Here is a 27,873-nt window from a genome sequence, read left to right as displayed (position 1 = left end):
GATAACCATGTACAATACTACTATTATACTGTATAGACCCTTTAGCTCAGCTGGTTACTTGTACAGTGTATATATTGTTAACTTAATGCACTTTACTGTTACATTTGCACTCTGGTTAGATGCCATTTGCGTCTAGTCTGCCGGAAATCTATTGGAAGAAGAAGAAGACGACGTCACGTCCGGCGGTGTCGAGTTGGCGGGCACAGTGGCAGCAGTGAGCGCTGTTGTTCTTTGGTTTGTTAGCGACGCTGAAAGGTTTTGTGTGATCCTGCAGGCATAGTGCACGAGTTAACGGACAAAGTAACGCCAACGTTACCATAGAAAATCACCAAGAGCTTCGCTCCTTCACTCGGAGACAACAGGCACTCGGTCTGCATCGTTTTAAGCGGGCCTGACGGGAGCCCCTGCCATCGCACCGAAGCCCACTTTGTGTAAAAGGTAAGGCTCCTGTTAGCTCGCTGGGCTAACACACGCCAGCCATGTTGTTCTGAACCCGCCTGTAGTTGATGGGGGGCTGCTCGGCTAACGTCGGTACAGCGTGAAGAAGGCATGCGTCGACAATAGATCAGTCTAAACGACTCGCTTCTATTGTCTAATGGAAACAATACCTGTAGCACGGTCGGCAACCCGTTTAGTATCGATAGGATTTTTCTTTTCATGTCGGATGTGGACAAAATGTTGCAGCGGTTCATTTTGGAACACATTCCAATCATCAGCCTGCAGGGAGATTCTTTGAATGGTACTTCAGCTACAGCAGGGCCAATACAATAAACAAACATTAACACTTATATATTCCCAGTGCTAAGAGCTGTGCCCCGTTATAGCATGTTTTAATAAAGCGCGCTTATTGTTGCCTGGAGGCTGCAGCTCCTTTGTGAGCAGGCCAGTGGGGGGGGGGGCGTTCTCTCTCTGATTTAATAACGTTATTAAACTACGCTGATGAACCGACGAAGCTGGGAAACGCAATACGCTAAATAAATATCCATCTCACCTTAGAAAATAAGCAAAAAAGATACAGTTTGCTAGTTTTCGGCCGGCCGAGAATGGAACAGTGTTTCTCGCTAAGCAACAAGGACGCTGCCACTTTGCCGCCTTTGTAATAACAGTTTCCATGTGCACCACGTGACCCAGTGTCTCTATGAACCTTCGTGGTCTACATTTTTATTAATGATAAATACCAAGCCGCCTGGTGTTTTCTGTCTTTACACGGTTGTTTTTGTTACAAGGATGATATACGTTGGCTAAAACATTCTGTTCATATTATGTATATTATTTATTTGGTTTAAGGTGAGACAGCACCCCCTAATAAATACTTGAATAGATATCACTATGAAACTTTCCCAGTTTGTTATGTACATATAAACTGGTATCAGTGATGCATATACACTAAGAAAAAATATATTGCAAGTTTTCTGAATTGTATGTTTATATATGCAAATGAGGCACTTCCCCCCCCAATATCGGTAGGCCGATAATATCGGACATCCCTAGTATTTTGTAATATTTACATAGTTGGGAGCATGTGTGCTCCTTAAAACATGATCTTACTGCTGTTAGAATACTGATCCATGTGAGTTGACCTCTCCTTGTAATCCTCTGCCTCACCTAACTCCTGCTTTGTTTTTAATTTAGTTTCCACTGACGTTACCAGGGGCACAGGAGGGTTCCACCAATCACAGAGCAGCATGAGCACGGCTGTAGAACCCCCCGTCACAGGTGGAGCTCCTACATGTTACTACTATATTACATATTACTACTGTTTTACATATTACTGCTATATTACATATTTCTACTATATTACATATTACTGCTATATTACATATTGCTACTGTTTTACATATTACTGCTATATTACATATTGCTACTGTTTTACATATTACTACTATATTACATATTACTGCTATATTACATATTGCTACTGTTTTACATATCACTACTACTTTATTACATATTACTACTATATTACATTAGGGCTGCTCGATCAATCTAATTTCAATTACGATCGTCTTCCCACGATCATGAAAACAAGATAATCGTCAAAAATGGTTATTGTACCACATGTCATGTTGCTCTCATTTTGTCTTGTGTTGTAAATGTAACGCACCGACCCTCCCTTCACAGCAGTGCGCTCCGCCTCTCCTCTCAAGCCCAAATTGTAGTTTCAGCTCGTGTTGAGAGGGAGGGGGGAGCTATGGCGCGTTTCTCCATTTATTTTGAAAACATCTTTGGTAACGTGTAGAATATGACAAAGGAAGCAGGGGAGGAAACTAACTTTTTGGCTTACCAGCCAACTGGCGAGTATCTGATTTTTTTTACCAGCCAAACAGATTTTTTACCAGACAAAAAAAATCGCTAATTGTGATAATTACTTCTTTGTATGTCAAGCCGTGTCAATGTTGTGTATGCATCTGGGTAGGCACACTGTGCCTTTAAGACAGCACGGTGGTCTTACGACAGTGCTGTGAAGTACCGTCAAGTGTTGTGGTAACGTCAGTTGGGTTGGTGTGCTGTTGTGCACAGTGCACTGGTTGAGCTAGCCCCTTTCGTGACTGCGATGTGCAAGCCAGGGGCTTTTGAGCATGAAATAAAATGTCTAACCTTACGTCGTAGTCCGGTGCTTTTTTGGAAACATTATAGTCATAACAGATACACCTAGCTGGCTGCTTTGAGCACACGGGGTTAACGTTAGCTAGCAAGCAGCTATAGCTAAAACGCTAACTAGAAGCTAACCACTGTATACAGTTCCAGTAGACTAACATTACACCTCTGTGATTTAAATGTGTCCTTAGTAACTTATACTCGAGGGTTGTACTAGGGTTGGATGCAGTTCCCCGTTGGTCAGTCTGTCTGTTTTCCATCTTCTGCTGTGTTTAACGTTATCTGTTTGCGAGTGCTCCTGATGGCTAGCCTAGTACCGCGGGACTTTTATTATTATATGTCCGCGGGTTGGCCAGTACTGCGCAAACGTTTATTAAACATTATATGTCCGCGGGTGGTCTTGTGCAGTGCTCTCGTGGCACTGTCAACTAAAGCGAGCACTCAGAAGACGCGCACTGTTTGCCAGTGCAGTGATTGCAGAATGTTTTATTTTTTTGTATACTCGCCAGCAGGGGAGGAAACTAACTTTTTGGCTTACCAGCCAACTGGCGGGTATCTGATTTTTTTTACCAGCCAAACGTAAAAAATACCAGCATTTGGCCAGTAAAGTGGCCTAATTTCCTCCCCTGAAAGGAAGCCTTTGGTTGAGAAGAAAGGTAAAACTAAGACTCTTGTTTACTTTTCCTGGAACATGGCTGACGGCAGCAAAAGCTTGAACATTTGGTTGAGCTTCACAAAAAAGATGGAATACAGCAAAACGTAGAAAATGATTTTGTGCCGCAAGGAAGCACCTCCAAGCATTTGTTTCAACCCTCCATGCAGCGTTTTCGACATGCTGCGGTGTCCGGCTGTAGCAACGTTGGCGTTACAACTTTAATGTTACACTCGGGTTATAATATCTCACTAGCGTGGACATGGAGGAGAGAGCTCTGGCTATGTGAGACACACCAGTGTAACAATATGCTGACTGCTCATATTCATCTTTTATATTGGTGGTACTCAAACAAACGATGCAAGTTCGCAAAGCACCCTACCACAGTTAATTCCCAGACATCCCCTATTAAAGAGAACTCACTTAAGCTATGAAGGGGAAGATGAGCACAGGGAGAGTGGATGAATGTCACTGAACAGTGATTTAAAGTGAACATTCCTTGGCAACAGTTGTCGCCTTAGTTACAGGAGGTTAACCTCTTAACCCCGACTTAACCCTGTCAGGGCTCTACAGTGTGAGCATTTCACTCTCATTTGCCCCTAAAAATAGATTTGTGCGAACCGGAAAAATCATTTATCACTGGGAACGCTCGGAGGCATAGTGAGGGAAGGGGGGGCTGAGAATCTCTCTGTATCTCTGTGTGTGTGTCTTGCTCTCTCTACATATCTCCTGAACCTATTTAATTCAAAAGGAAGATATTGATGGACAGTAGCTATAGTATATAGCTCAGTAGCTGTAACAGAATAATTGTATTAATTACTATTAATTAACTATTATTCAATAATATGATTCAATAGCGTTTAAATTATAATGAATTAAATAATTGTATAAAGAATTTTCCATGTTCTGTCATCTAATAATATATTCCATTACCTTTCCTATCTGTATCAAAGTCAAAATGTTGGTATCGTGGCAACACTACAACATACAAAAGCAGATTGACAACCGATATCCTTTGCGTCTAGTAGGCATGGGCCAATATGTGATTTTGGTGGTATGTGCTATATGCACAGATGTTTGTCCCTTAGTATTAGTACTATCTGCAGTGGAAAACTAACGAAGTACCAGCCAGGTACCAAAAGCGAGTAGAGTCGAGTAGGTACCATGCAGTGGAAAAGAGGCATAATATGCATGTAATAAATAGTTTTCACTGTGCTCCTAAATTTCTTTGTGCTCCTAAATTTTTTTATTTAGCAAGAAAACAGGTTGCAATCTGATGAAAAATGGTGGAGCAATTTACATTATAAAAAAGTAACTGTACTTACAGTAGATTTCATTAAACTCTACCATGGAAAGAAGATTTGGCCCGATCCATAGGTGACTTGGCCATAATAAGGTCATTTACATGCCTTATATTCATATTTAAAATGGCATGTGTCCGGATGGCAAAATTCAGTACTATCTACAAAACCCCCTGTAAATCATCAGCCCTTTATTCATTTGCTTAGATTTTTTGTACACGTGATCTCAAGGTGCCGAATGATATTCTCCTTTGGTTCATTACAATTGACTCAAGCCTAGTAACGGACACAATATTTCTGACACTGGGAATAATACATTCCCCGAGATCCATAGATGTCTCTAGATACCAAGAACATGCAAATGGACTTTGTAGAAGTGGAGCAATCTTCCATTTACTTAGGTATGTATTTTTAGGCGAATTTTCAGAAAATAAGGCTAGGACTTATTAACACTGTCTGCCACGCAGTATGCCCATCCTTATGCCCAGTCTGCCAGTGCTGTAACCCTATGGAGATGTTTACCTTCTTTGCAGGGCTATAACTTTTTAAATATTATAGCTATATCGACATTACTATGGCCCATTCAACATCGGGTATCTATTGTTCCGGATGTGGGAACGTTATATTTTTTCATTCATACATTGTTGTGTTAATACCGTCGAGAATATAAGTATGTTTTTAAGGTTTTCTGCAGTAATTCCTAAAACGCGAGTTATAGGCCCTGACGCATATCGTTAGCCTCATAGCATAATTGCCTAAGACATTTTTTGGCCAAATTGATATTTCTGCCTAACTCTACTCTCCTCACACTGCTGCACCACCCTGGTTTAGTGGCTGTGTCCTCAGCCAATCAGAACCTTGTTATTTTAAGAATCCCTTTCTGCCTAACTCACTCGTGTGACTTGTGCGAAAATAATTTTTCTTCTTTTCCGAAAGTCTTGAAAAATGACTTAGGCAATTATGCTATGAGGCTAACGATATGATAGATTATCGATTGGCGTTTCTTTCCTATACACGCTATATTAAAAAATTCAAATGTATATGATCGGTATACATTATGCTTCATCATGCGCAAAGGAAAAACGATCACATAACGAGTATACTCGTTGTTGGCATTCAAGCTGTTGGCGGGGAATGAGTTAACCTCTTAAGCCCGACAGGACCGGTACCAGTCCATCAATCTCCAGAATGTTTAACAAAAGTATAGTTTTTATTTTCAAACGTTTTCAAGTATAAACATCATAACCATGTCACAACAGAATTTATAATGTATATTATCATCAATACGTTAGTTTAGCAATAGGTTAAAGTGTTATTAGATAGATTTTACTTTTCGATTTGGTCAAGTCTATTTCACGAGAGGCGACCATTTTGGATATTTTGAACCATGGGAATTGTTGTTTTTTTGCTGCCATTTTGTAGAGGCCAGCGCTAGCTTTGGATCAGCGCTGGAATTTTTCAGGACTACACTTCCTGAAAGCCTCTTATGGGGTTTCAAGCTTCATAATTCTGAATGCATTTTCTTAACTATTATTATTCGGGATAATAAACCACAAAACGTAACGTTATTGACAAATATTGAAGCACAGTTAGTTTCTCTTCCCTATGTTTAGCATGCAGCAACAATTAGATTTGAAATTAGTTTCAAAACGGTTGCAAGGTGCAATTCTCGCTAACTACAGGGTTGATTTGGATGAAACGTTTACGAAAACGAAACAATTTGGATGGATATGAATTCCCAATTTTTTTTCAAATCTGTCAACGACGAGTGCGGCCGGGTGGCGCAGTGGACATTGCGCTCGTCACCAACGCAAGAGACACCCGGTTCGACTCCGGCTGTCGGCATTGCCTCCGGCTTGGGCCAGTCGTCATACTAATTCAATTGGCAGAATTAGCGGGTGGAAGTCGATGGGTGGTAATCTGGACGTTGTGGACAGCGACTCCTACAGGTCGGTTGGGGGACATGAGAGTGTATGTATCTAAAAGATTAAAAACAGTGGTCGTACATCTACCAGTGGTGTGTGAGCCTGTACCATTGAACAAAATTCCGATCCAACTACTGTCATACTAGACATTACTGATAAAATGTGACCAGCAATAGCATAGCAATGTTGTCGGAAACATATTTTAGGTTCAACTTTAGGTAGAAAAAATTCACATATTAAACATTTAGTAAAAACAATGCAAAGCTCAGGAGAAGTGAGAACCCTGCGGTTTAGTTCTCTGGAGAGGGAGAACTGTGCGGTTTAGTTCTCTGGAGAGGGAGAACTCTGCGGTTTAGTTCTCTGGAGAGGGAGAACTCTGCGGTTTCGTTCTCTGGAGAGGGAGAACCCTGCGGTTTAGTTCTCTGGAGAGGGAGAACCCTGCGGTTCAAATATCTGGAGAGGGAGAACCCTGCAGTTCAAATATCTGGAGAGGGAGAACCCTGCAGTTTAGTTCTCTGGAGAGGGAGAACCCTGCAGTTAAATTATCTGCAGTTCAAATATCTGGAGAGGGAGAACCCTGCAAAACCTTTAAAACTGGACTTATTGTTTGACTTCAGCTAAGGACCTCTCTCTTCCTTCGTCTTCACTCTCCCCGCCACTCTGGGCACCCAAGCAACACATTTACAATTCAGAAACATTACCGTCTTACTGTTTGAAATCACTTTATAAAGCAAATTCACGTTTATCATTTGTTGATCATGTGTCTTTCTTTTCCCCACCACTAGAGACATCCCCCACAGAGATCAGTATAGATAAAGGTAACAATTTATTTTTGTTTATCACTTTAGTTCCCCTCCTCGCCACTAGAGGCAGCAGACAAGAGTTTCTTCTTCAATGCATTCTTGATTGATGGAATACATTTCTCATGATTAATCACAACCTGTTTCTCTCTGTCTTTCTCTCTCCCACCACCAGAGGAGCCCGAATCTGAGGTCAAGGCGACCACTCCGCCAAAGAAGGGGACTAAGCCCGAGGATGATGAGCAGCCAGCTGCTGCTGCTCCTGGTCCTGCTAGTGCCGCCGCCGCCGGGGCTGGAGGCGATGAGGAAGAGGAGGAGGAAGAGTATGTAGTGGAGAAGGTCATGGACCGACGCGTGGTGAAGAGCAAGGTGCAGTTCCTTCTCAAATGGAAAGGCTTCTCACAGTGAGTATGACAGGGTTCTTATTAGAAAGGGTTCTCAGTGTGCGTATGGCAGGGTTCTTATTAGAAAGGGTTCTCAGTGTGCGTATGGCAGGGTTCTTATTAGAAAGGGTTCTCAGTGTGCGTATGGCAGGGTTCTTATTAGAAAGTGTTCTCAGTGTGCGTATGGCAGGGTTCTTATTAGAAAGGGTTCTCGGAGAGTATGGCAGAGTTCTTATTAGAAAGGGTTCTCAGTGTGCGTATGGCAGGGTTCTTATTAGAAAGTGTTCTCAGTGTGCGTATTGCAGGGTTCTTATTAGAAAGGGTTTGTAGTGTGTATTGCAGGGTTCTTATTAGAAAGTGTTCTCAGTGTGCGTATGGCAGGGTTCTTATTAGAAAGTGTTCTCAGTGTGCGTATGGCAGGGTTCTTATTAGAAAGGGTTCTCAGTGTGCGTATGGCAGGGTTCTTATTAGAAAGTGTTCTCAGTGTGCGTATGGCAGGGTTCTTATTAGAAAGGGTTCTCAGTGTGCGTATGGCAGGGTTCTTATTAGAAAGTGTTCTCAGTGTGCGTATGGCAGGGTTCTTATTAGAAAGGGTTCTCAGTGAGTATGGCAGGGTTCTTATTAGAAAGGGTTCTCAGTGAGTATGGCAGGGTTCTTATTAGAAAGGGTTCTCAGTGAGTATGGCAGGGTTCTTATTAGAAAGGGTTCTCAGTGCGTATGGCAGGTTTATTATTAGAAAGGGTTCTCAGTGCGTATGGCAGGGTTCTTATTAGAAAGGGTTCTCAGTGAGTATGGCAGGGTTCTTATTAGAAAGGGTTCTCAGTGAGTATGGCAGGGTTCTTATTAGAAAGGGTTCTCAGTGAGTATGGCAGGGTTCTTATTAGAAAGGGTTTGTAGGGTTCTTATTAGAAAGGGTTCTCGGAGTGCGTATAACAGCGTTCTTGAATAAATGTTCCCCTCGTGTCCTAATTAGGGAAACATTTGAAAAAAGATTATCACAGATTTCTTAGTTTCCATCTCTTATTTTATTGTCTTCTGTATTCTATTTCCATCTCTATTTTATTGTCAACTCTATTTTATTTCCATCTCTATTCCCTGTCTCTCCCCAGCGACGACAACACGTGGGAGCCTCAAGACAACCTGGACTGTCCCGACCTCATAGCTGAGTACATGGTGAAACACAATGAGAAGGAGAAGAAGAAGAAGGAGGGAAAGAGGAAAGCTTCCACTGAGGGCGCCGGAGACGCAGGAGAGGAGAGGGCGAGCAAGAAGAAGAAGGAGGAGGTGAGAGCTTTAGATTCTGATGGGGTTCCCACAAATTAGAAAATACCTTTGGAAATGTTAAAGCACCGTACTGGGGGGGGGGGGGGGACTTGTCTCTCTCTCTCTCTCTCTCTCTCTCTCTCTTTCTCTCTCTCTCTCTCTCTCTCTCTCTGTGTCTGGTTCTGTATCAAGAAACAACTGCATTCTCTCTCCCTGCTCACAGCGTTTCTGTTATCTTAAGGAATGTAGCCTTGAAGCCCCCCGTCTATCACCGCTTAGCGACCTCACCCCTGGCCTAAATAACAGGCAGGGTTCCCACGGTACCTGGAAAACATGGGATTCATTTTTTCATTTTCCAGGTATGGAAAGGCATGGAAACTGAGCAAAAGTGACCAATTACATGGAAATAGAAACAGTTGTCCTGGAAAATTTTATTGGATGATGTGTAATAAAATGTAACTATTGAGCACAGAATTAACATGAGTTTATAAAAACCCTTTACATGTGAACAGCTTTTACTGTAGATAGAAATGGATGATCCCATGTTGTAGAGCATGCTCTTGGCATCCTATATGGCAGCGGTTCTCAACAGGGGTGCCTAGGCACACTAGGGTGCCTCAGAGAGCTGCCAGGGGTGCCTTGAGATTTCTCAAAAAAAAATTAATATGATTAAAGAAAATTGTCACTAAAGTGCTATCTGTTGCAGCTGCACTGTTTTCCATGAAAATACCACATTTTGATAAGTTTGACCATTTCTCAAAAACTGAAAATCATAATTCTTTTTAATATGTTTTGGTAGCGTTTTCATTTGTTTATTGGACAAGTCCGGCAGAGAGGAAGGATGGGAGAGAGATATGGGGGAAGACATTCGGCAAAGGTCGCCGGGTCCGGGAGTCGAACCCGGGACGGCCGTGCACCACCCTGGCACCCTGAAAATCATTATTTAATAAAACACAGAAAAGGATCACCAAGTTACTCTGGATAAAGAACCCCTTTACAGACAACATTGAGACAAAGCTTCCTGACACATCTCCATCCAAACTCTTGGAAGAACTCATTGAAATCTCATCTGATACCACCTAAAAAGCTCGTTTCAGTGAAGTGCCCCTGGAAACATGTTGGTCTGAGTGTGGTGCTGAGTACCAAGTATCTCATGATACCATTCAGCACCACATATCTGTGTGAAGCTGGCTTTTCATCCATGACAGCTCTGAAAACAAAATATAGGGCCAAGTTGAGCCTTGAGGATGACATGCGTGTTGCCTTGTCAAAGATCTCCCCACGTATTGACAGTATTATTAGCCAGCAGCAGCAGCAGACCTCGCATTGAGCTAGAAATGTCCACTGAGTGAACGAGTGCTTATTAGTGTGGGTGAACCACACTATTGTAATCTATACTATTTATTTATTATTTATTCTGCCGATTTTTGTCCGCTAACTCCTCCCAGAGCTTTCGCACCACATACACGTGTAAGGTATAACAACCGGCTTGGTCCAACTTGAGTTGCTATTAGTTTTTGGAAGGTTTCACCGCACCGTTTGGCTACAAATCGACTTTAAAAGCGGGACATTTTGGTCCATAAGGAATGAATGGCAGAACATTCTAGAACATTTGTGATGTCACAGTATGATGTCATAATAGAACATTCTAGAACATTTGTGTTCTATATATATTCAACAATTCTTGCCATCCTCTGGGCATTGTGGTGGGTGGAGGAAGTGGGACCAAGCCAGGTGATTATATGCTCTGACTCGGCTGCTGCACTGATGGCTCTGAGTGCAGGTGGGTCTAAAGCTCGCCCTGATCTCATTCAGGAAATAATGTTGGTTTTATATAGGATTGCGAAGGCAGGCTGGTCAGTGGAGTTTTGTTGGGTCCCGGGACACGCTGGGATTGCGGGGAATGAGATGGCTGACTCCCTTGCCAAACAGAGCCTGGGAAGGGAGGAAGAGATAGGTATTTCAATGGGAAGAGTAGAACTCAGAGATAAGATAAAGAAAGGAGTTGAGGCTGAGTGGCAGGATGAGTGGGAAAGGGGGACCAAGGGAAGGCACTATTTCTCTCTGCAGCCTCGGGTCAAGATCAAGGTGGAGGGATATGGGTCAAGGAGTGATAGGGTGAAGATGTGTAGACTGAGGCTGGGGCACTGTGGGTTGAACAGTAGCTTGTTCATTGTGGGCAAACATCCAGATGGGGTGTGTGAATGTGGAGAGACTGAAACTGTCGGGCATGTCTTCCTAGAATGTGAAAGGTATAGGAAAGAGAGGGAAATCTTTTATAAAAGTCTGGTAGAGCTGGGAGTATCTTCCTTCTCTCTTAAATCATTCTTTGGCATGGATAATGAGAACCACCAGTTGATCACAGAGGCAGTGCTGACATTTCTGCATGCTTCAGAGTTGTACCAGAGGATATAGCGTTAGTGTATGTATTAGTATTGGACAGGCAAGAGGAGCAGAGAAGAAGGAGAAAGTGTGAGTTGAAGAGGTCTAAAGATGGAGCACCACTAGTGTAGTATAAGAAATCCCGCGGAGGGGGGCTCAGACAGGAAGTAGCAGCAGTAGCTGCACTCCAATGGACAATGTAGGTGATGACGGGGTCCAGTAGAAGAAGAAAAAGAAGGAGAAGAAGGAGAAGAAGAAGAGCCCATAAAAAGAATTGCGGAGGGCAGTAATACGCCTCGATGCGTCTACTCTGCCGGAAATTCAAATAAGAAGAAGAAGAAGAAGAAGATCTTTAACAGATCTTTCTCATTGTGCATCTTGGAACAGGACCGCTTGGCTACAAAGCGACTTTAAACGTGAAATTTTGGTCCATTTCTTATACAAGATGCTTGGCCGACTGTCTAGAAAGGTGAGTGTCCACAACGGCTAGCTAGCTGTCCTCCGGAGGAATATAGACCCTCTCCCGTTGGCCGGCGGTGCACAGGCATCACCCACAATTTCCCCGCGCGGAATTGTCTAGTCTTATGTATTTATATTTTTTGAGAAATGGTAACTTGGTGATCCTTTTCTGTATTTAAAAGAAATACGTGATTTTCTGTTTTTGAGAAATGGTCACACTTATCCAAATATGCAATTTTTATGGAAAACAGTGCAGCTGTAACAGATAGCACTTTAGTGATAATTTTCTGAAATTTTATTTAAAAATATGTTATTTGATTTACTACTAAAAGCAGTGTAATGTCAACCGTACTAAGCCATTTAGACCTGAAACGCCGTTTAGACCTTATTTTGAAAGCAAGCACTTTTGTCATCATTGTAGCAAAAAAGACAGGACCGGAAAAGTCTTTATCGTATATAGGGGTGCCCTGGAATATTTTATTGGACACAGGGGTGCCTTGGCAGCAGAAAGGTTGAGAACCCCTGCTATTATGGTATATTGGATGTTGGAATTTGATGCAGGCAACTTGGTGAGCCAAGGGAGCCTTGGCATCTACAGTGAAACTTGAGTGAAACTTCTTATGCAAGTTTATCCTCAAATGTAAGTAGCTGTGTTTTAACTGTGTGGTAAACCTGGGTTTATCAACGTTAGTTAGTAAGCAGTGCAATCTTTCAGCAGTCAGTCTGGAATTAATGTATGCATTCAAAAGTGCTGAATAAATGTTTTATGGGCCCATAATAGTGATTATTAATATTATTTAAGTTAAGTTTTGCCATAATCATGTATTTTGCCATAATAAGGTAGCTAAAAAAAAAATACATTATATATATATTTATAAATTTATATATATTTTTTTGGTCCACTTTTTTTCCCATTTTCTATATTTTCTCCCATCCCAATTTTCGTATCATCCAATTCAACCATCCCCTGTCACGAACGCTGTTTCTTGCCTCCCACAAGCCGGCTGCAATGTGGACTAAGTCATACATAGCACAAGTCCCCTCCGGTACTTGAGGTAACAGCAGTCGCATCTTTTCACCTGCGCAGCTCGATCTCTCAGTGGCGAGGAGTAACGCGTGGGAGGCTCACGCTGCCCCCAACACTTCCTGATTCTACTGCGCAGGCGCACCAACCGACCTGTAGGAGTCGCTGTCCACAACGCCCGATCCCCACCCATCAGTTTCCCACCCCCTAATACGGCCAATGTGTATTAGTACGGACGACCAGCTAAACTGAAAGCAATGTGGAGCGCTGGGATCGAACAGGCGATCCCAGCGTCTCCGCATTCGTGGCGAGCGCCTTGCCCACTACGCCACGTAGCCGCCCTATTTATAAATTTATATTAATCATTTTCGGCCTTTCGGCATTCGGTTTTCGGCCAACTGTTTCTATTTTCGGTATCAGTTTCGGCCAAGAATTTCCCTTCGGTGCATCGGAAACCCATTGGGGGGTGCGTCAGCTAGGTGGGGGAGGTTACAGGGGGTGCACGGCCAAAAAAGTTTGGGAACCGCTGCTATAGATCATCACTTAATATGGTACCTGGAAAATCAGGAGGTGATATGGAAAAAAAATTCAAGGCAAGCGTGGGAACCCTGACAGGGCTCTAACCATGTCTATTGATACGTCACCCCTGGTTGCTTGGCGATTTCAACCTCTGTCTAGGACAAAGCCTACAGCCTTATCTGTCTCACCAAATAGGCCCCAGCAGAACTTCAAAACCAAACACCCCTGTTTAAGACCATAATTAAAGGTGTTTACATACTTAATTATCCTGTTTATAATCACAACGAAAGCCAGCCATATCCTTCAGCGTATTATGTGTATAAAGTGTCTTGAGTGGCTGAGTGATCTCTACCTTTCACACATGTTGAAAGGGGTAGGAAATATTCTCCACAAAACGTGAAGGTTGCCAGGCATAGGTAATTCACCCTTCAAACCACAATGCCTTCTACCTAATTGGTTCTATGTATTAACACATTGAGTGCCACGCCCCTTCCGGGAAGTGACCCCTTCCTTGCCGTCCATTAACCCCATGTAGTTGTAGTTTGTAGAGCTAAACCTATATTTTATAGTATAGCTATGGGTCTAATAACACAGTCGAGTCTCAGTGAGTTGCTTCTGGTCAACGTGCAAAAAACAGATTATTTTTTCATCCGTACATTTCCGATTTATACCGTTTTGAATATGAATATAGTTTGGTTGCTTCTGAGTAATTCCAGGGAAAATACGCTAAAACAGCGTTTTTGTGTAATTCAATAAACGTAATTTTTCGCCTGATTATCGGATCTTCCTGAAATCAACGCTAGACCATCATTATTATCCTACCCCTACCCCCCCTCCTGCAACCCAACGGCAAACAGCCATACACATAGAACACAGATAGCATCAATCGCGGTAGAAATAAATATCAGATCAACGCAAGCTTTCATATATAGTGTCCTTACCTGTTCTCTGATGTAATGCAAAAAAAAGAATCCAATTATCTCATCGCCATTCCAGTTATCCACAGCAATCCTGTCTCCGACGTTGTTGGGCATTGCACTTCAACGGGCGGGCGGGGTCAGTAGTCCAAACCATCCCTACAAGCGTGTGTTTTGCCGGAGTGTTTAGGACCCGCCACAGCTCAGTAGAGAAAAGAAACTAACCCGTTTCTAACGTGGTGCAATAATGGCAGAGGGCGGTATAAGACCCTCTGCCAGCTCAGACACATTCAGTACAGAATGCACAAGGTGCCCTGCTGAATTATGAATGGCAATAGTGAATAAAAGATACCGCGAGAAAAACTTAGATCTACGTTTCCGGCACTCAACGATCGGGCGACAGAAACGTTTTTTTTTTTTTTTTTTTTTACTTTATTTTTTAGCGTTTATCGCTTTTCTGGTCAAGCATGACCGACAGATACAGGGTGAAGCGGGATATAGAGCAGGGGAAGACATTCTGGCAAATGACGGCGGGTCCGGGAATCGAACTCTGAGTCCACCAGATCCGTGACACAGCACGGTTTTCCCCGATGCAGAAATAGCGCCGAGATATGCGGTGAGCTACTGGAGCTCCCTACAGAAACGTAGTTCTACGTTTTCGGGAACCAAATGGATAATGATGTTGTTTGATGCTCTTAATTTCTTTTGATTGGAAAGCACTTTATGATCCTGTATCTAGAAAGGTGCTATATATATAAAATGTACTTACTTACTTACCTTCACTATTAATTCACAAATGCAGCCAAAATGAGGTTGAGGGTAAATGAGGGTGAGTGTAAATGAGGTTGAGGGTGTAAATGTATTATTAAGCTGATCTCTGCTAAACACTTCGATGGGAAAAACCCCAGTCAACATTATTTGAATCTGGACAAAAAAAACTAGCACAGATGCTGAACACAGTGTCAGTTAAATTCTTGATTTTATCCAAGATACATTTATCTTACCTGCCATTTCAATAATTGCATTTTGGTAAGCTACCTCCTTATCAGTATTTTCGAACCTGTTCTAGTGACCGGCTGGTCCTTAACACAATCTGCGCCAAGAACGTGTTAACTCGTTTTTGGGATCGTTATTTCGTTTATTCGCTATATCTATTCATAATTCATGGCTGCAGCCTCTGCAGACCTTTCAGACCCTGTCTGAGCTGGCAGACGGTCAACACCGCCCTCTACTGCCTTGCGGAGCTATTGCACTCCATTGGAAATGGGCTGGTGTGTTTTCTGAGCCGATCTAAGCCGTGGGGGCGGGGTTTAAATACTCAAGGATGGCATGGAACACTAACCCCGCCCGCCCGTTCATGTGTAACGCTCGGTAATGTCGGGGACACTATCGCTGTGGATAACTGGAATGGCGATCAGTGCGGTGGTGGTGGTGGGATTACACTAAAATGTCCTTTTCTCGTCTTTTCCTGGAATTACTCAGAATCACCCAAACCATACTCATATATAAAACGGAAATGTACGGATGAAAAAACGATCTATTTTGTGCATGTTGACTGGAAGCAACTCACTGACAATCGACGGGTGTATAGCTATAATATAAGATATATTTTAAGCACTCGCAAATGTTGCAGTCTAAAACTATATCCATTGAATAAAGACCTGGCGCTGAAGGGGGATCAGCGCCCCCTGCTGCTGGTGGTCAATGTGTTAAGGTCCCCAGAGTTTGCTCGGAACAGGGTACATCAGCATTTTGCTATGATGCCCCTAGCTCATGGAATGAACGCCAACAATCCTTAACGCTTGAGATTCTCCCCTCTGTTTAAAACCTTGATCTCCAACCTTTGTCAGTCAAGTTGGACGTGTTTTAATTGATTTGTTGTCCTTACTTTTGCCCCGCCTTGTTGTCTTACTGTTATGATATTAAATGTGATTTTATATGCTTATTTTTTATTATTTTTTACTCAACATGACTAAATGAGGTAAACCTCAGTTGCCTTTTGAGTTTAAATAAATAAAGTGAAAATAAATAATAAATAAAACATCCTGGAGATGGATGGATGGAGGGATTAGATAAAGAAAATAGGTAAACTCCTCTCTCTGTCTCTCACTCTCTCAGGCTGAGAAGGCGAGAGGTTTTGGTCGAGGTCTGGCGCCAGAGAGGATCATTGGAGCCACAGACTCCAGTGGAGAGCTAATGTTCCTCATGAAATGGTAAAGAGTGTTACATGCACACGCATAACACACACACACACAACTACAACATTACAGGTGTAGTGGGGGGTATTTTGTGTGCCGATCAGTTCACTGAAGTATCTATATTTAAAGTATTTTCTTTTATTATTGTTTCACAATCTCATTTTACGGCAATAAAAATGATTGGAGTGAGGTGTACAGACTGAAAACCTTATCTTATTAAATAAAACACGTATTTGGCAGCTAAACCGCAAACAACAACACTGTTTGGTTTTACGGGGGCGGCTACGTGGCGCAGTGGGCAAGGCGCTCGCAACGAATGCTGGAGACTGGGCTCGAACAGGATGCCTCCTGTTCGAGCCCCGCTCTCCACATTGCTTTCAGTTTAGCTGGTCGTCCACAGTAATACACATTGGCCGTATTACGGGGAGGGAAACTGAAGGGTGGGGATCGGGCGTTGTGGACAGCGACTCCTACAGGTTGGTTGGTGCGCCTGCGCAGTAGAATCAAGAAGTGACAGGGGCGGGGCCCCTCCAAAGCCCAGACCGCCGACGCTGAAAGATCGAGCCGCGCAGGTGAAAAGATGCGACGGCTGTTACCTCGAGTATCGGAGGGGACTTGTGCTATGTATGACTTAGTCCACATTGCAGCCGGCTTGTGGGAGGCAAGAAACAACGTTCGAAGACAGGGGAGGGTTGAATTGGACGATATGAAAATTGCGATGGGAGAAAAATAGAAAAAGTGGATAAAAAAAACACTGTTTGGTTTTACTACGGTGCCAAATCGGGTTTAGTAAAGGAAGAGGGCAATCAAGTCAATCCTGCCTCTCATCTCTGCTCATTTCTCGTCTTTCTCCTCCTGCCTCTCAACTCATCTCTCCTCTGTCTAATCTCTCATCTCTCTCATCCTGCCTCATCTCTCCTCCTGTCTCGTCTTTCTTCTCCTGCCTCTCATCTATCATCTCTCCTGTCTCATCTCCTCTGTCTCATCTCTCCTCCTTTCTCATCTCTCCTCCTTTCTCATCTCTCATCCTGCCTCATCTCTCTCATCCTGCCTCTTATCTCTCTCATCCTGCCGCTCATCTCCTCTTGCCTCATCTCTCTCCTGCCTCATCTCATCCTGCCTCTCATCTCTCCCCCTGCCTCTCATCTCTCTCATCCTGCCTCGTCTCTCTCCTTCTGCCTCATCTCTCATCCTGCCACATCTCTCTCCTTCTGCCTCATCTCTCATCCTGCCTCATATCTCTCATCCTGCCTCATCTCTCATCCTGCCTCTCATCCTGCCTCATATCTCTCCTCCTGCCTCTCATCTCATCCTGCCTCTCATCTCTCTCCTCTTGCCTCATCTCTCATCCTGCCTCTCATCTCTCCTCCTGCCTCATCTCTCATCTCTCCTCCTGCCTCATCTCTCATCCTGCCTCTCATCTCTCTCCTCCTGTCTCATCTCTCCCCCTGCCTCATCTCTCATCTCTCCTCCTGCCTCATCTCTCATCCTGCCTCTCATCTCTCCCCCTGCCTCTCATCTCTCCCCCTGCCTCATCTCTCCTCCTGCCTCATCTCTCATCCTGCCTCTCATCTCTCCCCCTGCCTCTCATCTCTCCCCCTGCCTCTCATCTCTCCCCCTGCCTCATCTCTCTCCTCCTGACTCATCTCACCCTCCTCTCAACTTACCCTCCTCTCCTCCCCTCTCATCCTCTCCTCCCCTCCCCCCTCTCGTCTCACCCTCCTCTCCCCTCTTATCTCACCCTCCTCTCCTCCCCTCTCATCTCACCCTCCTATCATCTCACCCTCATCTCCTCCCCTCCCTCCCTCTCATCTCACCCTCCTCTCCTCCTGCCTCTCCTCCCCACCTCTCACCTCCTCTCCTCCCCCCCTCTCATCTCACCCTCCTCCTCCCCTCATCTCTTCTCCTCCCTTCCAGGAAGAACTCCGATGAGGCAGACCTGGTCCCGGCCAAGGAGGCCAACGGCAAATGTCCCCAGGTCGTCATCTCCTTCTATGAGGAACGCCTCACCTGGCACTCCTACCCCACCGAGGAGGAGGAGAAGAAGGATGAGGAGAAAAAAGACTAGAGGGTGGATGAGGAGATGGGGATGGGGGGGGGTGGGGGGGCTGGGTGGCCGGTTCCAGAAAGCTGCTTTCCTTCCACGTTTCCTTGGTTTGAGTCGAGAGAGGAGAGAAAAGGAGGAGACGGTGACACGGGCGGGGCGAGACGAAGGAGGAGTCGGTTGATGGAATCTGATTTGGCCGTCGGTTATATCTTTTTATGCTTGTTGGTTTAAACACGGAGAAACCTTCAGACCTCGTCATGAGGTTTTTAAGTTGGAATCTGTCTTCCTGTGTTTCACAACTCCTGGGGGCGGGAGGGGCTACTACAGGCCAGACAGTTTATTTTCTTTTTAATATTTGTTAAAAGTCTGGATATGAAACGGTATACAAACACAAACAGTTTTCGTGCTCCTCAGAGTGTGAGGGCAAACAGGCTTAACTAGCAGCTGTTTCTCGCATCAAATGTGAATGTAGAAAATAATGTTTCTAGGCCTGGTAATGACCCCCCCCCCCCCCCCCAACACTCTGACACAGAAACCATATGTGTGCATTCTGGACAAACGTACAAACTGACTCACTGTTCACGGTTATATCGACATGGTAGTGAAACCGCATTGTGCATCTGAAGCGTTTTGTCTAAAGGTACAATACCATGGTCGTGATTTACTGGTAGTTGGGGAGATGGTGAATTGAAACGGCTGTCCCCCCTCAAATCAACATTCATTAATGGTCACATGGCTGCCCGTCTGGTCATAGAATGTTTGATATATTCGTCATGGAAATTGATGCCGGTTTTATGCACGGGACTCTTTAAGTTGATGTTTCCATGGCAAAGGCATAATTTGATTGTGTTCCAACGTTCTGAATCTCATACATGGTCCACACATGAAAATTCATTCAAAATTCTATGGCAGCCATTCTAGGCTACCAAAGTAGTACCATAGTACTCTAGGAAAGTCGGTTTTTAATTTTTATTCCTAAATACAGTGGAAACTAATTGTACATACGACAACAGATTGACGATACCGTGTCGACATGCAAATTATGACATTTATATATCGTTTATCATGTTAGTTTCAAGGGTCTGAACGGAGATTGGCACCACACTGAGTCTGTAGGCTGATAGGAGGATATACCCAGGTAGGCCTTGATCAAATAGTTGCTGCTTTTTCATAATCAAACGCTAGAAACATGGCTGACGAGAGCGCAAGGTGCAACGCATCATTCTTGTAGCTAAGCAACAGTTTGACGAGAGCGTGACATCGACATCCGGTGTGATGTGGCTAATGTCCTAACTGGTCAGGTCCTTATCCTGTAATACTCTGACCCCTCAATGTCAACATGAATCAAAGGCTGATAAGTTTGTATACTGGAGTACGGTGTAGTACTTGGTACCTCAGCTACACTACTACCCTCAATTATTACACAGTATTGCCCCACAGAAGTAAGTACCATAGTCTCGAATTTACTGTTGTTGGATGTGGAGATTGAAATTATTTTGCAAATAGTCATTTCCTCTCCTTATTTTAACGTGACCTTTTACACAGAACATCATCCACCTGTGAGGTTCCAAGTGTTGATTTTCAGTTTTTCTTACAGACTCAGGCAACCTTCACAAGATTACAATGTTTAAAAAGGCATTTTTTTTTTTTGTATTTGTTTCGTTTCATACCGTTAAGCTTGAATTTCTGAAATCAGTGGAATAGTAGTTTGTTGCATCAAGCTCTCTATTTCTGTATTACACATTTTGCTATGTTTCAGGAGTTGGAACGTAGCCTGCGCATGCATACTGCTGCGTATTCTGTATTATATATTACTTAGTAGCTTAATTTGTAATCAGGTCTGGGTCAGTTGCTAGTTGATTTTCTTTTAGTAGTAGTTGTACCTGGGTCCGCTTGTTAGCTTTTCTATCTGTTTCTGAACTTCTTGTCTCTTTCTGTCCGTCTCGCTCCCTCTCTGTATTTAGCAGATTAGCCTGTGTTGTATTGTTGCATGTCTTAATCGTTTTCATGGCATACTTTTAATCGTTTGATGTATTTTGGACAATAAAGACTTTGTTTTGGTAAAAGGTTGTATGGTGTTTATATGGCTGCATCACACTGGTTGCTAATATGATGGGCACGAGTCGATTCAAGGTGATGTCACTTTGGAAAGTATCTTGACATGATCCCAATGGTGTTGTAGAGATGGGGACAGTAGCCAGTCAGTCCTCAGGATGAGTGTTCTTTGTAAAGCAGTAGCCAGTCAGCCCTCAGGATGAGTGTTCTTTGTAAAGCAGTAGCCAGTCAGCCCTCAGGATGAGTGTTCTTTGTAAAGCAGTAGCCAGTCAGCCCTCAGGATGAGTGTTCTTTGTAAAGCAGTAGCCAGTCAGCCCTCCGGATGAGTGTTCTTTGTAAAACAGTAGCCAGTCAGCCCTCAGTATGAGTATTCTTTGTAAAACAGTAGCTAATCAGTCTTCAATATGGGGTATTTTGTGTTTTTCTCTTGATAAATGAGTGAATACATTTATATTGGTACAGACTACAGAGTGAATAGGCTCTACATATGCAGTAAAACTAAGGGATATCTATGCAGTAAAATAAAGTTACATTGCAATCTAATTAATCCAACTTGCAGCCCTTAATCATTTAGTGTGGTTGCGGTACATATAACCACTTAAACAGCAGCGTGTGGTATCAAACATTCATCAAAAATAAGAGTGGTTTTCCTCGACTAGGCATAGTTTCGAGTCGGGGTACGCCATTGTGATGTCACTGAGACTGAAACTCAAATTGGTTGAATATTCTTTCCTACTAGCCATTAGCTGATTCAACACCTCCCATAGGCTTCCAGTGTATCTGAAAATCTACCTTAAAACACCCTGTAGAAGCTCAAAACTCCCATCAGATGGAAATCTACCTTAAAACACCCTGTAGAAGCTCAAAACTCCCATCAGATGGAAATGACCTTAAAACATTCTGTAGAAGCTCAAAACTAAACTGATGAAAATGTTACTCAAGTATAGTCTGACTCATAGGATATTTAAGCATTACATCACGCGCAGGAGTGTTTTGTGACCAATAAACCATGCCTAGGGGTGGTCGTTAGACCCCCCTAGGCATGGTTTATTGTTCACAAATCACGACTGCAAGTGGTGTAAAGCTTTTATACAACTGCCACATTCATCCAACCTTATTTCTATACAATAAACACATTAATCGAAGATTTATTGAAAAAACCATCCGCCAGAAAAAGTAGTTCCCACAACTACAAAAAAGACAATTTGCCTCCATGTGGAAGCAGATCGGAAGTGCATCCAACCAACTAACACATCCAACTGTGTATTATTGGAATGATTGAGAGAAGTTGCCTCATGTGGAAGCAGCTTGAAGTGCATCCAACCAACTAACACATCCAACTGTGTATTATTGGAATGATTGATTGAACATTTTATTACCAGATGCAGAATGGGTACAATACAGTACGGCTCAATACACACAATTGTTAAGGGAATGCAGACCTACTTTCCATAGAACTTCATTCTTAGATGCTTCTATAGAAAGTAGGTAAAACAAATTAAAACGTTTTCTTTGCCCTATAGGAAAAAAAAAATTTCTTCGCCCTATTCTTTTATTTATTTTTTTAAACCTACTGTAGAGGGCCTAAACTTAACCAGTTGGAAACCAAGCGTACAGTAATAAAATTAGCAATCAATCAACTCAATAGGCCATGCTCACTTAGAACAGCGCAGCACCCAGCTCTCTCAGGCGGCGGTTACACCTTTCGTATCATCTTCGTATTGTTGTCATATGCGTTTCGCCGCGACGTGCGCCTCGAGTCACACTTTCGTTTTTTTTCTTCGTTTTTGTCACCCGAGCACACTGATGTAGTACACTGCCAAAGCAGTAGGTGGCAGTAGGTGGCAAACATGAAGGCAATTTCAACCAATCAGAACTTGAATGTGCCTGCAAAGCAAATGTCAACAAGGCGGCCACCATCTTTTGCCTAGTTACCCAATGCAGCAATTCTTTTTCAGCAAAGCCTAATAAAAGTGCAATAAACAAAACGGATACATTCACTGTGTTCTGCCTGTCATTTGTTGATGAAACAAAACTAACATCAACACAAGTGACCACCAAGAGCGGATAGTTTAGTCTAAAAAAAGATCGGTAGCATTGTTAGCTGCATGCTAACGTCAATGGAGTATGCCATTATAACAATATAGCATTGTGGCTAGAAGCTAACGTTAGCTCACGCTACTTAGCCAGCACCAAACTGATGATATCGCGAGCTATCAGTAGTTAGATAACATTAGAGACAACGCTGTGTGTATTAAACAAAGGTGAATAGATGACTGGGCCATTTTGTTTAATGCTTGTTAAGTTGAAAGAGGAGCTCTGAGCTAACAGGTCTGAATCCTGATAGCTCACGTTAGCCAGCTGCTCATGCAATCGGTAATGCTAGCAGAATGAATGGATGTAAACTTTATTTAACATATTGCATATGGGTACAATACAATACGGCTCAATACAAACAATTGTTAAGGGAATGCAGACTGTTGTAGCTTCATATGATGCATATGTTATATGCATATGTTGTAGCTTCATATGATGAATTGAAAATGGGGGACCCTGATGGAAACAAGACGAAAGTCTTTCTCAGGTCTGCATCCTCTTAACAATTGTATGTATTGAGCTGTACTGTACTGTACCCATTCTGCAATCTGTTAATAAACTTTTCAATCAATCAATCAATCAATTATAACAATAACTTGACAACACATGGTAGCTGAAGCTATTTGGGACACGGAGCTATGTCCCAAACACAAACACACACACACACACACTGTTGTCACCGGAAGGGCACGCAGATGGTATCTACTGCGCATGGGCGTTTTCGTAACAACGGCTCCGTGCAGACTACACGCTGTTGTCGATGCGTTTTTTGGCGTTTCTCCAAAACGCAAACACAATTTTGCGTTTCAGCCGTATCCACAAAAAAACGCCAAAAAACGCATTTCTGTGTAATAGGGACATGAAACGTATTCAAAAACGTATAAAAAAACGCCAGGAATACACTAGTCTAACCATGGTCTCAGTCTGACTATCCCCCGCGTTGCAGGCAGAGTGTGTGTGCGTGTGTGTGGGGGGGGGGGGGGTGTGGCGGTGGGTGGAGACTAGAGCGAGCGCTGACAGTCGAAAGGAAAAAGAAATTGAAAAAATCAATCAATCCGCGATTTTTCTTTTGTTACAGAATGATTCAAGACCCATCAATTACATCATCCAACATTGTTTAAACGACTAAGACATTCGCTGTGACAGAATCGCTTGATATTTAGTCGTTTAGTCGCTATCAACATATCCATTTGTAAAGATTATTGTCCACCTTCTTGTGATCCGGCGGATTGATGTGATGTGATTCGGTTGTGGGCGGGTCCTGGGCCAGCAAGCGTGGACTGATCGCAATACATACGTGTAAATGGACTGTTTCAGCCAATCAGAATCGAGAAATTTGCATGCCGTTGTATAAAAGATATCTATTTCAGTCTTAATTCTCCCCTTATGCTATCTGCGACACAATTTTGCAAGGGCACCGTCACTGTTGGCCCCGCCCAGGATGCTTGTGATTGGTTTAAAAAACCAACAAGCCGGAGTGTTTTTAGTGTGGAGAGAGGTATGGCTACACAGGACTTACCTTAATTAAAGGGGAACTATTTTACTATTTCTTTCACTATTTGGGCACTTTTACACAATTCCTGTGAGTCTATGGAACACCTCTGTACGTTTTTTTTTTAATGTTCTACTGGTCGGTACAAGGGAACCCTGAAGTATCCGCACACTTCCTCCGACACGTGCGGCGAAAGCCAGTGGCTCTCTTCTCACCTGGCAGCGAGGGCTCTCATTGGTGAAGTGTAACGTGTGGGAGGTCACGCTGCCTTCCTCAAGTCCTGCCTCTGCTGAGCAAGCGCCCAGACCTGACCTGTAGGCGTCGCTGTCCACAACGCCAGTTTCCCACCCATGGCTTCCCTCCCCCTAACCCAGCCAAACGAGTTAGTATAGGGATCAGCCCAAGCCAAGGCAATGCTGACTCCGGGAGTCGAGACCGCAGCCTCTTGCATTGGTGACGAGCGCAATCTCCGCTACGCCACCTGACCGCCCCCTTGTTTTGTATTTCTAATCAAGTACTCAAAAACAGCATTTTTCTACCTCAAGATCTTAAGCCGTTTTGAGGCTGGGCTCCAACCACTGTGGCCTGGTGGCAACTGCCACATTATTATGCAGCTGAGAAACCTCTGACATCACAGATATGCACATTTTCAGATGACTCAGTTCAGTGAGGGTGAATATTGTGAGGAGAATTGGAAGAATGTGCCAATATGAGAATTAGAGACATAGATCCTATTAATATAAGTCCACATAGCTAGGAAACAATGCTAAACACTGAAAAAGGCCATTTATAAGATAGTTCCCCTTTAAGTACCTTGTAGAAGCTCAAAACTCACATCTGATGGAAATCTACCTTAAAACACTTTGTAGCTCAAAACTCACATCTGATGGGAATCTAAAACACTTTGTAGAAGCTCAAAACTCACATCTGATGGGAATCTACCTTAAAACACGTTGTAGAAGCTCAAAACTCACATCTGATGGGAATCTACCTTAAAACACGTTGTAGAAGCTCAAAACTCACATCTGATGGGAATCTACCTTAAAACACGTTGTAGACGCTCAAAACTCACATAATGAAAATGGCATGTTAACCTGTGGGTTAGAACGATTTTTACTGCCCAATCAGGTAAAGTAAACAATTTATTTTACTAAATGCAGACTTTAAAGACAATTGACCTGTTAACCATCTCCCACTTAAAACTGAACAAAAAAACAAGAATTAACTCGCTTATAAACACAGGTAAAATAATTATAGTTTTTTATATATTATTTTATTTGTCAAAAAAATAAGTCCTTGATTACCAGCAAGCACTTTGAGGGATCCAAATAAACAAACTTCAAAGAAAAAAGAAACGCTTAATATAAAACAACATATTTACACAACGTAAATAACACAACTCTTAATATTAAAAGTGACTGCATCCGAAAGGTAGCGGCAAGGCTTTGTACAGATGCAATGCACACAGTCTGCTGGGATCTGAATCCACTGCACCAGTTGGAGGGCTGGCAGTACAACACATACCAGATCAAATAAAAATATATACATACACACAGTATATGTGACTAAATATATACAGTATATATATATACAGAGTACATCTGTGTGTGTGTGTATATACCAAGCATTTCACCAAGCAGGACTGACGAGTCAGCCGGATGACTTTGAAAACTGGTCAGCTATTATCTTGATGCTTTCTATTTGAATCTGTACTGAACTACACTTGAATATCAAAGCTAAGGAATGTGATTCAGTCATAAATATAATTATGAACATGTGGTTATATCAGAAGTCCAATCAGAAGTTACTAAAATTATATTTTCTATCACGCTGACTTTGAGTTATCCTGCTTCGTGAAAATGCCGGCCTTCTCTGGTCTTCATCAGAGACCTGTTTCAAGAGATATCTTTACTGTTGTATATCTCTAGTGTATCATACACAAGATATCTTTACTGTTGTATATCTAGTGTATCATACACAGGATATCTTTACTGTTATATATATCTAGTGTATCATACACAGGATATATTTACTGTTGTATATCTCTAGTGTATCATACACAAGATATCTTTACTGTTATATATCTCTAGTGTATCATACACAAGATATCTTTACTGTTGTATATCTAGTGTATCATACACAGGATATCTTTACTGTTATATATCTCTAGTGCAGCGGTTCCAAAACTTTTTTGGCCGTGCACCCCCTGTCACCTCCCGACCTAGCTCGCGCACCCCCCAATGGGTTTCTGTAAATGGGTTTCTGTAAAAAAAAATAAAAATAAAATAATTCTTACCACCATTAGCCTTTTCATGTCACGCACCACCTAGAGGGCGCTCGCGCACCACAAGGGGTGCGCGCACCACAGTTTGGGAACCACTGCTCTAGTGTATCATACACAAGATATATTTACTGTTGTATATCTCAAGTGTATCATACACAGGATATCTTTACTGTTGTATATCTAGTGTATCATATTTGTTTAGTCAGTATGTCATTTCCAATGCCACTATATATGGACAAGTATGCCTTAAGATAAATCAGCCATTATCAGACTATGTGCAAAATAAATCAGCATTGTTTTTTCTTTTTTTTGTAAAGTGCCCCTTATGCCCATCTGGCTTCAAACCTTTGATATTTTGTTTGATCAGCCCACTAAGGTGATTTAAACGACCTTGTATACAGATTCTTACACCTTATTTGAGCTTGCTTGGTTCAGTGGGACCAATATGTAAACACTTGAGCCAAGCTGTGTTGCTGTACAGAAACCTTCCTCAGGTTTTTACCAGATAACTTGAGAAGGACTCATAAGAGAAGATGATTTTGGGGGGAAATTCTAGTTTTACCCTGGAGTCACCCTGATCGTCATCTATGTCCAGTCATCTCTAATAGAGAATAACTATTAGTTGTTAAACCTCTCTTTGCTTACAGAAAATACCAAAATGCTGTGATCTTTTAATAACTCCAAGGAAGAGGCTACATCCCCAAAGATCTACGTTTGTTTATTTTGAATTGACAACTAAGTCCGTCATTCAACAAATTACTGCACTTAATGTTATTGGCCTGCAGTGACTTTTCTCAGAGTTAGATCTATTTTAACCGACACCGAACATCATCCCCCACACGTAGAAAATGTTCCATGATCTTTGGACCAAACCATTGAAAACACATTGTAAAATGTTAGAATGCATGTTGGTGGTAAAAAGCCAACATATCTTCCCCCTAAATCCCTGAGAACATCCCGAGATGTGTGGTTCCTGCAGAACATCCCCGATATGTGTGGTTTCTGCAGAACATCCCTGAGATGTGTGGTTTCTGCAGAACATCCCTGAGATGTGTGGTTTCTGCAGAACATCCCTGAGATGTGTGGTTTCTGCAGAACATCCCTGAGATGTGTGGTTCCTGCAGAACATCCCCGAGATGTGTGGTTTCTGGTTTCTGCAGAACATCCCCGAGATGTGTGGTTCCTGCAGAACATCCCTGAGATGTGTGGTTCCTGCAGAACATCCCAGAGATGTGTGGTTCCTGCAGAACATCCCTGAGATGTGTGGTTTCTGCAGAACATCCCTGAGATGTGTGGTTTCTGCAGAACATCCCTGAGATGTGTGGTTTCTGCAGAACATCCCCGAGATGTGTGGTTCCTGCAGAACATCCCCGAGATGTGTGGTTTCTGCAGAACATCCCTGAGATGTGTGGTTTCTGCAGAACATCTCTGAGATGTGTGGTTTCTGCAGAACATCCCTGAGATGTGTGGTTCCTGC

The 27,873-nt window shown here is 42.9% G+C and overlaps 1 protein-coding gene across 1 annotated transcript; it reads left to right on the top strand.

Moving 5' to 3' along the window:
- Nucleotides 1-197: 197 nt before the first annotated feature.
- Nucleotides 198-20,528, top strand: LOC311240865 (chromobox protein homolog 1-like). Its single transcript, XM_084329464.1, has 7 exons — nucleotides 198-438; nucleotides 1,633-1,716; nucleotides 7,262-7,294; nucleotides 7,452-7,680; nucleotides 8,769-8,943; nucleotides 16,342-16,436; nucleotides 18,339-20,528. The coding sequence occupies exons 2-7, from the start codon at nucleotides 1,686-1,688 to the stop codon at nucleotides 18,487-18,489; spliced, it is 714 nt and encodes a 237-aa protein (XP_084185590.1). The 5' UTR covers nucleotides 198-438; nucleotides 1,633-1,685; the 3' UTR covers nucleotides 18,490-20,528.
- Nucleotides 20,529-27,873: the final 7,345 nt, after the last annotated feature.

Source organism: Notolepis coatsorum (assembly GCF_963971535.1).
Source record: "Notolepis coatsorum genome assembly, chromosome: 14".
In the NCBI taxonomy this organism is placed as follows: domain Eukaryota; kingdom Metazoa; phylum Chordata; class Actinopteri; order Aulopiformes; family Paralepididae; genus Notolepis; species Notolepis coatsorum.
The sequence above is the reverse complement of the archived record's forward strand: the minus strand, read 5'-3'. Positions and strand labels throughout refer to the sequence as shown.